The 14,053-nt window shown below is 43.0% G+C and overlaps 1 protein-coding gene across 2 annotated transcripts; it reads right to left on the bottom strand.

Moving 5' to 3' along the window:
• Window positions 1-172: 172 nt before the first annotated feature.
• Window positions 173-12,886, bottom strand: LOC112576748 (sodium-dependent phosphate transport protein 2B-like). Of its 2 annotated transcripts, none has more exons than XM_025259425.1 (9): window positions 12,725-12,886; window positions 12,252-12,435; window positions 8,237-8,365; window positions 7,415-7,558; window positions 5,559-5,689; window positions 4,827-5,003; window positions 3,950-4,086; window positions 3,588-3,718; window positions 173-1,115 (listed from the first exon to the last, which is right to left on the bottom strand). In XM_025259425.1, the coding sequence occupies exons 2-9, from the start codon at window positions 12,424-12,426 to the stop codon at window positions 250-252; spliced, it is 1,890 nt and encodes a 629-aa protein (XP_025115210.1). In that variant the 5' UTR covers window positions 12,427-12,435; window positions 12,725-12,886; the 3' UTR covers window positions 173-249. The 2 variants fall into 2 exon arrangements, with proteins under 2 accessions (XP_025115210.1, XP_025115209.1); XM_025259424.1 differs by lacking the exon at window positions 12,725-12,886 and adding an exon at window positions 12,647-12,665.
• Between the last annotated feature and the right edge of the window lie 1,167 nt (window positions 12,887-14,053).

Genomic DNA, 14,053 nt, shown 5'->3' with positions numbered 1-14,053 from the left:
GAATGTCTCTATGTAAACAGTCGTCTTTCTCCTCTCCCAGCGGCATGTTTGTGTCAAAAATAATTTTAAATGAAACAAATCAAGGTTTTACGGTAAAAAGATTTGTATGCTGAAAATTTTAAAAGTCTTGTTAATGATATCTTTACTATTACAGTTTTAATTCAGAAATGCGTTGTGGTTTAGCGACATAATTTAATGTGGGTTGGTCTAGGGAAAATCACGTGCTTATAGGGCTGCCTACTTCCACCATTAACAACCATCGTCATCATTGTCTTCCTCATCATCAGCCACCCGAGGGCGATAACAACTAGCAACATCATCACTGCATCCGAAACACGACTGCAGGGCTTGGTCTATGGACTCCAGGGAATGTAGACACCGTGGGAGGAAGTCCCAAGTGCGCAGACGCGGCGGTAACCAGTTCTTCCGCTTGACCTGCAAGACGTTGATGATGGAGGTAACAAGAAAGAGCACGAGCAGCGGCCCGCCGATGCCGGCCAGGTACTGCCAGCCGGCCAGCGACAGCGCGAACACGCTTGCCGGGAAAATGACGAACATGAAGACGAGGTAGAAAATGGAGATCCAGCGGTACCTGGCCGTCTTGCGACCCAGCAGCTTGGCAAGGGGAATGGGCCATCGCATGAAGGGCACTGGGTAGAAGAGCACCACACCCGACACGTTAAAGAAGAGATGGCACAGGGCCAGCTGCATGGCGTCGCGCGTGAAGCGACCCCGGGTGGAGAGGGCGGCGAGGATGCCGGTGACAGTGGTGCCAATGTTGGAGCCGAGAGTCAGCGGGTACATGCGCTCCACGCTGATGATACCCATACCAACTAGCGGTGTCAGCGTGGAGGTGAAGACGGAGCTGCTCTGGATGACGAGGGTCATACCCACACCCACCAGCAGTGCGATGTACCCGGTGAAGTAGGCGGCGCGCCCCGGCAGGTCGGTGTTGAGCGTCTTGCTGATGACGGTCGCCACCTGGCCTTGCAGCAAGGAGCTCAGAACCTTGACGATAGCGAAGAGGGAGAGGAAGATGACAAGTAGCGAAAGGGCCAGCAGCACGCCCCCTACCGTGCTGTCATTCCAGTCGGTCAGCGCCATCAGGTGGCGGCCTGGCAACAAGACACACCAACGGCATCACACGGTTAGTCAACGCCTTCAAGCTGACATCATTAATGAATGAGCTGAGGTTTGAGATACATCAATGAGAAGAAGAAACTGAAGAGGAATAATTATTAGACTTTAAGGACTCTTCTTTTCTGTATTGCTTTTTTTCTTTCTTATTTCTCTCTGTGCTATTCGTATATTGTTCCTTGGCTTCGAGGGGGGCTGTTCTTTTCCGGTTGGAGTTCCGAACCTGACGGCGGAGGCTTCAAAAAGCACTTTTATCTTTAAGGGGAGAATTATGGGAGAATTGGGGCTTCGTGTGTCTGTAAAATACGTTCACCATTTTGTTTGTTCAATAATTTTCGATGTTGCGTCTTATTTCTATCTCGTCCGAAAGTATCGAGATGCACGTGACCCAGATCCTTACATCTTTGACACCTTAGCAAGATCCATGTATCATCGATAGCAAATAAGAATAATAATAAAAGCTTGCTGATATCGCGCTGTATCCCGGCTTTATAGATGGGCTCAAGGCCCGACCCCATAGTCAGGCTCAAGGCGCTTCGAAAATGAAAGTGGGTGGAGTGACGTATGTGTGTACAGACTGTGTACTCCAGGTCAAAGGACAGCGTGTATACACATCAGGAACATGACACATAGCATACAACACAAACATCACAATATCATACATCTAAACATCACATGTATCATACAATGAATATCACACATATACATCATCTGAACATCACAATATCACACAACATATGAACATCACACATATCACACAACATCTAAACATCACACGTATCACACAACTTCTGAATATCACACATATACTGCATTGTTGACTATATTGCACTGTTGACTCTTTTACAAGAACATAAGAAAGATCATGGTAATGCCTTAACTGACTTTGTACAGTGGTGCGATGAGAACTTTCTTGAGTTAAATGTAGACAAAACAAAGGAATTGAATATAGATTGTAGGTTAATCAAAGAGGATTTTGTTGCTGCCAGTGTGATACATAGCAAACCTGTTGAAAACCTCCTTCAGGTACCTGGGAACTGTTTTTGATTGCCAGCTTAAATGGACTGTAAACACTGAACACATTGTCACACGTGGCCAGCAAAGAATGTACCTTTTGCGGAAGTTAGTTTTTCAGTTAGTCAAGCAATTTTAGGTCGTTTTTACCAGTCGTTTATTGAGTCTTTTATCCTTTTCACTTGTATGCTGGTTTGGCAATCTATCTGTTCATGATAGAAATAGTTTGAATAGCATTATTCACATCTGTTCCAAGATAATTGGTATTAAACAGAGGGACTTGACTTCCTTCTGTGATCAACAATTAATTAGGAAAGCTTCCCGCATTCTGTCCATACCTGAACATGTGCTAGCGGCAGAATTTGTTTTATTAAACTCAGGTAAGCGCCATGCCATGCCAGTATGTAAGAGCAATAGGCACCTGAAATCTTTTGTGCCATCAGCAGTCCAGCTACTCAATCACAGATGAACTGTCAGCGGTGTGTGTGTGTAGGTGTGCATGGGAAAGTCTTGTCTATATCTCTCATTGCTCAAATATCTCTATTCTACTGCATTGTAATTGTAATGACTTTAAAAAAATTATATATATATTGAAAACAGGTCACACCTCCCATTTAAATTACACATTGGGACAAATCAAGTTGGTTGTTGCTGTTAGATACATCACCTGAACATCACAATATCATACACCATCTGAACATCACAATATCATACACCATCTGAACATCACAATATCATACAAATCTAAACATCACAATATCATACAACATCTAAACATCACAATATCATACAAATCTGAACATCACAATACCATACAACACCTGAACATCACAATATCATACACCATCTGAACATCACAATATCATACAAATCTAAACATCACAATATCATACAACATCTAAACATCACAATATCATACAAATCTGAACATCACAATACCATACAACACCTGAACATCACAATATCATATAATGTCTGAATATCACACATACACACCATCTGAACATCACAATATCATACAAATCTGAACATCACAATATCATACAACACCTGAACATCACAATATCATACAACATCTAAACATCACTCATATCATATAATGTCTGAATATGACACATATACATCACCTGAACATCACAATATCATACAACACCTGAACATCACAATATCATACAACACCTGAACATCACAATATCATACAACACCTGAACATCACAATATCATACAACTTGTAAAGTGCAGACATCACAACCTGCAGGCCTCATGGGGTGGGGAGGGGACTATGCAGCTATGACAGTGCGAGGCCAGTGACACGTGACACAATGTCATCAAGCGTTATCAACAGTGCAACGATATGCCTCTGTAAACAACACAATGTGACAGATGTGACCATGTGACAATATGAGGGTGTTTCTATGCACCGCCATGACACTTACATCGCTCTCCTGCCGTGGTGATGTTGATAACCGCGGTGGTGTTCCAGCTGATGGCGAAGACCGCGTGCTCCGGGTAGTCGGCGGCGATACAGGCGTTGTGGAACACGGAGCCCTGCTCTTGCTCCGAGCATCTGCGCAACACAAACACACGACCCACACACACGCGCTCGCATATATATATATCTTTATTATACATGCATCTACAATACATATAAATGCGTCCATTAACACACACACGCACACACCTGACACCTGGTACAGGGACAAAAGACACAATGGTGGCTCGAACAGGAAGAGCCGAGACACAACCCGCCGAGGGCTGTATTTTACTTTACAAACTCCCTCATTCATTGGTCCCTCACCTGATGTCCACAGGGTTGAAGTGGACGGTGGTGTGGTTAACGGCCAGGGTCTGGCGGTTGCACCAGCGGCTGAGCACCGTATCTGTTGATGTCAGGTTTTTCTCTATGGCAATGTCCGTTATGGCGTCACGATTCACCTGTGGAGTAGAACACGCACGTGATCCATTGGCTTAGTGCGTGCTTGAACTACGTGCTGAGTTGACAACATGGTGAGTTTACTACATCCTGAGATGACAACATGGTGAGTGTACTACATCCTGAGATGACAACATGGTGAGTGTACTACATCCTGAGATGACAACATGGTGAGTGTAATACGTCCTGAGTTGACAACACGGTGAGTGTACTACATCCTGAGATGACAACATGGTGAGTGTACTACGTCCTGAGTTGACAACATGGTGAGTTTACTACATCCTGAGATGACAACATGGTGAGTGTACTACATCCTGAGTTGACAACACGGTGAGTGTACTACGTCCTAAGTTGACAACATGGTGAGTGTACTACGTCCTGAGTTGACAACATGGTGAGTGTACTACGTCCTAAGTTGACAACATGGTGAGTGTACTACGTCCTAAGTTGACAACATGGTGAGTGTACTACGTCCAGTGAGTGTTTAAACTACATTAAGGTGACCAGACGTTTCGGGGGCGAAAGCGGGACACGTGCCGATGATGGTGTCGTCACCATCAAAAAACGCCGAAAAAAAGTGATTTTTAAAGACAACCCGGACATTTGATGGACTTGCCAGAAAGCCAGAAAGCGGGACATTGGGCGTCCTGCCCGATGAGCAGGCGGGACACGAGGTCAAAAGCGGGACGTCTGGTCACCTTAACTACATCCTACTCAACCGAAGACATTGTGAAAGATGAACCTGAACGATCATTTTGATGAAGGGGTTGGTAATGGCAGTCAGTATCTCCTTTTCGTGATCGTCTCCCCCCATGTTCATGAAGTTGACGATGGAAGCTGTCAGATGATACAGGTAGTGAGAAGCGACCTCTAGTGGCAGAAGGACCAGCACAGCCAGCCAGTTGAACATGTCGTGTACCTGTACAGCAATGACTTGATTACATGACACGTGACATACCCTGAATTACAACTCCACAATCATAGACACTTCACACTACAATTATCAGACAAGACGACAGATACACTAAGGCTAGTAATAAATAGTGCAGTAGACCATAATAGATAAGTTACAAACAGATCGTGTTAGATACACAAAATACCATGGCTAGAAGAAATAGTAGAATATAAACAGACAATGGGAGATACCTTGAGTACATTAGTGACAATAATAAATTATAAACAGACAATGGGAGATACCTCGAGTACATTAGCGGTAATAATAAATTATAAACAGACAATGGAAGATACCACGAGTACATTAGCGGTAATAATAAATTATAGACAGACAATGGGAGATACCACGAGTACATTAGCGGTAATAATAACAGATAATAGGACCTACGGCAAGACTTTGCAGCGTGATTGCACTGGTGCCAGGCTGCAGGACAAGGACATCACCTGATCATCAACCTGACTTTGGGGTTGTGGGTGGTAAACAAACATAAGTCAAGAAAAGGCGGGTCAAGACACTGACCGTGGCCCCAGCAAAAGCTCGTCGGAAATTGTCCCTGTGTCCGGCCTGAGCCAAGGCCACGATGGTGTTGGTGATGGAGGTGCCGATGTTGGTGCCCATGATGATGGGGATACCCGTCTTGAGAGGAATGACTGTCAACACAGGGTTCATCGTGATCAGTCCACCATCGACAACTGCGAGGGAGGCAAAACTGAATGACTGTTATGACATGATGAAGGCATGACGTATTTAGGCTGTCAACCCTGATGTCATTTTCTCACACCTGTATACTGCTCTATTTCTGTTCGTTCTTACACCTGTATACTGCTCTATTTCTGTTCGTTTTCATACCTGTACACTGCTCTATTTCTGTTCGTTTTCATACCTGTACACTGCTCTATTTCTGTTCGTTCTCACACCTGTATACTGCTCTATTTCTGTTCGTTCTCACACCTGTATACTGCTCTATTTCTGTTCGTTTTCATACCTGTACACTGCTCTATTTCTGTTCGTTCTCACACCTGTATACTGCTCTATTTCTGTTCGTTCTCACACCTGTATACTGCTCTATTTCTGTTCGTTCTTACACCTGTATACTGCTCTATTTCTGTTCGTTTTCATACCTGTATACTGCTCTATTTCTGTTCGTTTTCATACCTGTATACTGCTCTATTTCTGTTCGTTCTCACACCTGTATATTGCTCTATTTCTGTTCGTTCTCACACCTGTATATTGCTCTATTTCTGTTCGTTTTCATACCTGTATACTGCTCTATTTCTGTTCGTTCTCACACCTGTATACTGCTCTATTTCTGTTCGTTCTCACACCTGTATACTGCTCTTTTTTTGTTCGTTCTCACACCTGTATACTGCTCTATTTCTGTTCGTTTTCACACCTGTACACTGCTCTATTTCTGTTCGTTTTCATACCTGTATACTGCTCTATTTCTGTTCGTTCTTACACCTGTATACTGCTCTATTTCTGTTCGTTTTCATACCTGTATACTGCTCTATTTCTGTTCGTTCTCACACCTGTATACTGCTCTATTTCTGTTCGTTCTCACACCTGTATACTGCTCTATTTCTGTTCGTTCTCACACCTGTATACTGCTCTATTTCTGTTCGTTCTCACACCTGTATACTGCTCTATTTCTGTTCGTTTCTCACACCTGTATACTGCTCTATTTCTGTTCGTTCTCACACCTGTATACTGCTCTATTTCTGTTCGTTCTCACACCTGTATACTGCTCTATTTCTGTTCGTTCTCACACCTGTATACTGCTCTATTTCTGTTCGTTCTCACACCTGTATACTGCTCTATTTCTGTTCGTTCTCACATCTGTATACTGCTCTATTTCTGTTCGTTCTCACACCTGTATACTGCTCTATTTCTGTTCGTTCTTACACCTGTATACTGCTCTATTTCTGTTCGTTCTCACACCTGTATACTGCTCTATTTCTGTTCGTTCTCACACCTATATACTGCTCTATTTCTGTTCGTTCTCACACCTGTATACTGCTCTATTTTACACCTGTATGAACTACTTTTGGGTTTTGCTAATGCATCCTTCCTTTTGTCCCCATTTCCCCACCAACTCCTCGTGCGACTCGCCAACTCGTGTTGAGTGTCCAGGAAGTGTTGTTGTGTTTACACTAACATGGGGCAGACAGTTGTGATTGTTGTTGTTTTGTTGTGTGAATCGTGTGACATTAGGTCCCACAGTCAGCAGCGCTGTGTAAGGAAGGGGAGGATACTAGCCTTCAACACATGAGTACCACAGAGTAACTGGCCTCGTCATCGAGTCTACAACACAGTTGGTGACGTCAGCAGCCTGTTACACGGTGGGAGGGGCTTAGAGTGGAGGTTGTTGTCGTTACCTTCCGAGGCGACGAGAGCCACGACGATGGAGGTCGCTGTGGAGGAGCTCTGCAGCAGGACGGTGGCCAGCACCCCGATCATCAGGCCGGCCACAGGGTTGGACAGCACCTGGCTGTTACGGAATGTCTCACCGGCGGCGCGTCCTGCCAACCGTCACACTTGTTAGTGTCGTCAGCTGACGTCATGTCCGTTATGTCCTGTGTCGTCAGCTAAGATCATGTGTGTTTGTGTCGTTAGCTAACATCATGTGTGTTAGTGTCGTCAGCTAACATCATGTGTGTTAGTGTCGTCAGCTAGCATCATGTGTGTTAGTGTCGTCAGCTAACATAATGTGTGCTAGTCATGTGTGTTAGTGTCGTCAGCTATCATCATGTGTGTTATTGTCATGTGTGTTAGTGTCGTTAGCTAACATCATGTGTGTTAGTGTCGTTAGCTAACATCATGTGTGTTAGTGTCGTCAGCTAACATCATGTGTGTTAGTGTCGTTAGCTAACATGATGTGTGTTAGTTTGCAAGATGACGTTGAGCCTGTTAGTGTCGGGACACGACCCTGGACACAAGTGGTTCCAGCTTCAAATCTTCAAGACTGGCCTACAGTGACCTTCAAGGTTCACTCAAGCGCGCGACGAGTACGCCGTTGTTGTTTTTATCATCACTACTGCCAGCTTCCCATCAACATCTTTGTTACTCTTTTATTTTACATCTTCGTCACTATTTTGTGATCTGGTTAGAAATTCCCACAGTTATTATTATTATTATTATTATTATTATTATTATTATTATTATTATTATTATTATTATTATTATTGCCTGTGACTCACCGCCCACCAGCTTGAAGGCGCTCTCAAGCAAACCCAGCGAACAAATGAAGAAGTAGAGAGCGATCATCAGGCCCAGCACCCGGCCGGCCACTTTGCTGATCCTTTTGCACTTGCCGATGGGACTCAGTCCTGAAAGCAAGCAGACGAGACGAGGCTTCCATAATTGTGTGACGGCGCCACCAGGAGACTTCCGCTACAAAAGCTTCTGTACTTTACCCAGCAGTCCTTTCGGGCTAAAGGCTGTTTGCCGTGTCTCCACAAATCTCTGCACCACTTCCACTTTAAAATGAAAACTGTTGAGACATCTACTGTCATCAGTGTCATCACTGACAACACACAAAAACCACAACTACATACAGTCCATCCACTGCTAACCGTTACACCTGCCCGCTGTGGTGACGTCATGACCACTCACATCGCGACTTTGGACAATTCGCGAGAGAAATTAGACCACGCAGAGTTACTTCGCATGTTCTGGGACAAGCATTGTGTGTAGTACAGTGGAACCTCGGTTAACGAACACAATCCGTTCTGGAAAGCTGTTCGTTATCCGAAATGTTCGTTATCCGAAACAATTTTTTTCATAAGAAATAAAGGAAATAGATTTAATTGGTTCCCAGCCCCTGTTGACTCGCTAATATTTGAAAGTTACAGGCTATATATATATAGGTATTTGTTTTACTGAGAACAGTTATAATGCGATATAAATGGAGTTAAATAAACATAAAAACATTAACGAAAGCATTTAAACACAAGAAAACATTTAGTAAACATCAGAAAACTTGCCGTTTTGATGGCGTGGGTGGATGGAGGGGTGGGGAAAGGGGTGAAATTACTGCTTGGGTTCCCCCTCCATGAGCACGTGACATTATAAAATCGGGGGTGACTTCCCTTTTCTGTCGCTTTGAGGTTAAAGGAAAAAACTTGTCCAGTGTCTGTTGCTTCTGACTTTTTTGGAAAACTCTTGGGTAATACGACATCACATATCATTGAACATGTTTAGGCTCCTATTGCCTGTCGCACTGTTAGGGAAAGACTTTTCTACAGACTTTGTTGGGAGCCATGATTGAGGATTATCTTATTAAGATAAAGCACAAAAATCACTAAAAATAAGAAGGATGCTCCTTCTGCCTTTTTTTGTAAAACTCTTCGGTAATACGACATCACATATACGACAGACGCATGCCACCTTCATACTTTGTAATCATTTCCTTTTGCAATTCATTTGTTGGCCGCTTCCTTGTCATTACCTCACTACTATTAATTGCTCTTAATCTTCTTTGGAGCCATTATTATGGATTATCTTATTAAAATAAAGCACAAAAATCACTAAATAAGAAGGATGCGCATAGATAAGGAACGACTGATCGTAACTGTGTCTCGAGCGCGAATGATGACATGCTGGTCGGTCACGTGTAGTTCACGTGGCTGTTCGTTATCCGAAATTTTGTTCGCTATCCGAGACAAACTTTTAACGAAATTTTTGTTCGTTATCCGAAATATTCGCTCTCAGAAGCGTTCACTAACCGAGGTTCCACTGTAGTAGTATGTTCATTGAGTCTAGTACTAGTATGTTCATTGTCTCTAGTACTAGTATGTTCATCGATTTCACTGTCTAGTACTAGTATGTTCATTGTCTCTAGTACTAGTATGTTCATTGTCTCTAGTACTAGTATGTTCATTGTCTCTAGTACTAGTATGTTCATCGAGTCTAGTACTAGTATGTTCATTGTCTCTAGTACTAGTATGTTCATTGTCTCTAGTACTAGTATGTTCATCAATTTTACTGTCTAGTACTAGTATGTTCATTGTCTCTAGTACTAGTATGTTCATTGTCTCTAGTACTAGTATGTTCATTGTCTCTAGTACTAGTATGTTCATTGTCTCCAGTACTAGTATGTTCATTGTCTCTAGTACTAGTATGTTCATTGTCTCTAGTACTAGTATGTTCATCGATTTTACTGTCTAGTACTAGTATGTTCATTGTCTCTAGTACTAGTATGTTCATTGTCTGTAGTACTAGTATGTTCATTGTCTCCAGTACTAGTATGTTCATTGTCTCTAGTACTAGTATGTTCATCGAGTCTAGTACTTAGTATGTTCATTGTCTCTAGTACTAGTATGTTCATTGTCTAGTACTAGTATGTTCATTGTCTCTAGTATGTTCATCGTCTAGTACTAGTATGTTCATTGTCTCTAGTACTAGTATGTTCATTGTCTCTAGTACTAGTATGTTCATTGTCTCTAGTACTAGTATGTTCATCGATTTCACTGTCTAGTACTAGTATGTTCATTGTCTCTAGTACTAGTATGTTCATCGAGTCTAGTACTAGTATGTTCATCGTATGTTCATTGTCTCTAGTACTAGTATGTTCATTGTCTCTAGTACTAGTATGTTCATTGTCTCTAGTACTAGTATGTTCATTGTCTCTAGTACTAGTATGTTCATGTCTTAGTACTAGTATGTTCACTGTCTCTAGTACTAGTATGTTCATTGTCTCTAGTACTAGTATGTTCATTGTCTCTAGTACTAGTATGTTCATCGATTTCACTGTCTAGTACTAGTATGTTCATTGTCTCTAGTACTAGTATTCATCGAGTCTAGTACTAGTATGTTCATTGTCTCTAGTACTAGTATGTTCATTGTCTCTAGTACTAGTATGTTCATCGATTTTTTCTCTAGTACTAGTATGTTTCATTGTCTCTAGTACTAGTATGTTCATTGTCTAGTACTAGTATAGTTATGTGTCTATGTAGTACTAGTATGTTCATTGTCTCTAGTACTAGTATGTCCATTGTCTGTAGTACTAGTATGTTCATTGTCTCTAGTACTAGTATGTCCATTGTCTGTAGTACTAGTATGTCCATTGTCTCTAGTACTAGTATGTTTAAGGTGACCAGACGTCCCGCTTTAGGCGGGACAGTCCCGCTTTTGACCTCGTGTCCCGCCTGCTCATCGGGCAGGACGCCCAATGTCCCGCTTTCTGGCTTTCTGGCAAGTCCATCAAATGTCCCAGTTGTCTTTAAAAATCACTTTTTTCGGCGTTCTTTGACGGTGACGACACCATCATCGGCCCGTGTCCCGCTTTCGCCCCCGAAACGTCTGGTCACCTTAAGTATGTTCATTGTCTCTAGTACTAGTATGTTCATTGTCTCTAATACTAGTATGTTCATCGATTTTACTGTCTAGTACTAGTATGTTCATTGTCTCTAGTACTAGTATGTTCATCGATTTCACTGTCTAGTACTAGTATGTTCATTGTCTCTAGTACTAGTATGTTCATCGATTTTACTGTCTAGTACTAGTAACTTCATTCCTTTCACGGAAACAATCATGGTAGAGAGATGCCATTCTAGGTATCCCGAAAGACTTGAACACGAACAAGTGAAGTTTACACCATTTTCTAGACCGTATCATGATAGAGAGAAATGTCTCAGATGAATAAAACTAAATAGCATCACATCAGGTGTGTAAAATTATCAACTGTTGTGCCAAGAACAGTTGTAACTGTCAATAACTATTTAGTGCATTGTCGTAGTTCAGGCCAGCATCACTGACTGCTCAATAATGGGAAGCTGTGGTTCTTCACTTTAAAAGCATGATTTATTATTAGCAACTGTTTCGATTCACAGTAAAAATTCCTCACTTTCCCTGCCTTACACCTCATGGGCTTCCTTAATTGCGGTGGGTCCACCTGTCATGTGAACTGGATGTTGCACTGACCGACTAAAGCTTGCATCACATCTAGCCCGAATGTCAGCCTCGCCAGCTCTACAGCCTCCAAAAAGTTTCACATCATGAACGTATATTTTTTAAAATAAGAAAAGCTGTGCGCCCTTTGGTGCAATCGTAATGAGATGTGAACAGAATAAAAATGATCGTCAAAGTCTGGTAGACACACGAGGTTCACTGGTAACCATGTTTGTCTCAGACTACACCGATACACCGACAGTCCAGGAACCTGCCAACCCCACAAAATGCAAGGACAGCGAAGATGGAAACATCGTTGCCTACCCTTCCAAACTTTGGACTGTTTGACGGCCATCGGGATGGCGGGAGGTTGAGAGGCCAGGTCCACATCGCCATTTTGATGACTGTTCCTGCTGGTTTCCTGGAGGACAGTCGTGTTCAGCAGCATTCTCGTCGTCTCCTCTCTGACAGTCGCGTGAATGTGTTTCGTCAACGCCATCTCTCGGTCCTCAGGAATTCAAACAATCAGAGAGAACAACAACAACAACAACAACAACAACAACAACAACAACAACAACAACAACAACATAAGATCATCGCGATGCGCGGAGGAATGACAATTACTATTAGTATTGAACTAATAAGATGTTAAAGATTTGATAACGACGAGAGACAGCGCATGAGTTTCATTCATCATGATGCTATTTCAAAAAAACAACTTCAATGTCCATTGTCCATTGATTCATCGTTGCATTCACCAGCTCCCAGGTGGAGATGTAAGGCTCACTTTCACTTACTTGGGAGCTTGTGAACACGTTGTGAGAGCGATCTTATTTGAGATTCTAGTGTCGAGGTGGTCGTGGCTGCTACAAAGCTCGTCAGCCGCAGTCTCCAGCATCAGCTGCTGCTGAGAATGCGATCGCTGGCGGCAACAAGTCACCTCCACTGCTTAAAAACCCGAGGACCGGTACCCAGAGTACGTGTAGGTCACGTGGCAGAGTACGTGTAGGTCACGTGGCATGCTGGCGTACCGGGCACTGCCAGGACTGCGTGATGCTGCAAGCGGTATGCGCATGGACAGACGCAGAAGGTGCCGACATGTCGACAAGGCTTGTGCTGATTAGTGCGGAGGACTGAGAGAAAGCATATTAACCCTGACTTACACAAGAAGGTTTCTCGGGTCCAGCTGTTCCAGTTTTTTTTCGGAACATGTGTTCACGGGGATTCAACAAAGGAATAGAAGCTGTAGCTCGCTGATCATGAAGATAAAGATGGTAGACGATGTTAAAATATCATATGTATGTATCACATGTACCATACTATTTATCACAGCAGCTGTACTCCAACACGAACATAAAGACGGTAGACTGTGATATAAACACACTCACAGAACGTGAACAGGACGCGGTAGACAGGACACACCCTCCATTAACATGGTACACGGGAAAGGTAAAAGGTGAGCGAGAGTGCAGATGCAATGACTAATCATACCCCATTCAAAGAAAGGAAAAGCAGTCATCCAATTCCACACTACCAAGAAGCATACACGAAGTCAAGGTCATGCTACAAGTAATCGAAGACCCAACACCACCGCTGAGGAACTGCCAGAGAAGGAAGCTGACCACACCAGACTACACATCAACAACACCAGCAACATGTCATCCACATCGCCTCCCTGGCGGGAGGGTCTGTTCTTTCTCACGTCTGTCTTGTTCGTGCATCTACGTTTCCTCTTGGTGTGTGTGTATTTACTACTCATCTGGTTGTTATTTTCTTGTATGCATCTGGTCGTTTTCATTTTGCCCTCACAGCGACTTCCCACCATGGACTGCCTGCCTCCTTTATCTCGCCATAACGGTTTCTTTTTGCAGTTGGGCGGTGAGAAGGTTACACAGCCGACAGTGTGCTGTATCCTTTGCTTTTCGACTATTATTCGCTTAATTTGGAGTTGTTACATAAATGCAGTAGATATCTATCTTCTATCATTTTCTGCTGGAGATTATCACCGTCTTCGACAACTTTTTAAACAGTAAAACTAAAGCGTTTGGTTTTGCGCCTCATGAGGAATGAGAAGCAGCTGAAGGTCTTGAAACTTCTCTATCATTGGATTCGAGCTTCTCCTCCAA

The sequence above is a fragment of the Pomacea canaliculata genome, linkage group LG12, assembly GCF_003073045.1.
Source record: "Pomacea canaliculata isolate SZHN2017 linkage group LG12, ASM307304v1, whole genome shotgun sequence".
In the NCBI taxonomy this organism is placed as follows: domain Eukaryota; kingdom Metazoa; phylum Mollusca; class Gastropoda; order Architaenioglossa; family Ampullariidae; genus Pomacea; species Pomacea canaliculata.
Note: the sequence above shows the minus strand (reverse complement) of the source record. Positions and strands in the feature narration are given on the sequence as shown.

Excerpts from the sequence above, each read along its gene's own strand:
- LOC112576748 (XM_025259424.1), bottom strand. Across the intron at positions 7,559-8,236 it reads CGCCTTCAAGCTGGTGGGCG|GACGCGCCGCCGGTGAGACA; the intron begins GTGAGTCACAGG and ends GACGGTTGGCAG. Across the intron at positions 3,719-3,949 it reads TTCAACCCTGTGGACATCAG|ATGCTCGGAGCAAGAGCAGG; the intron begins GTGAGGGACCAA and ends TGTGTTGCGCAG.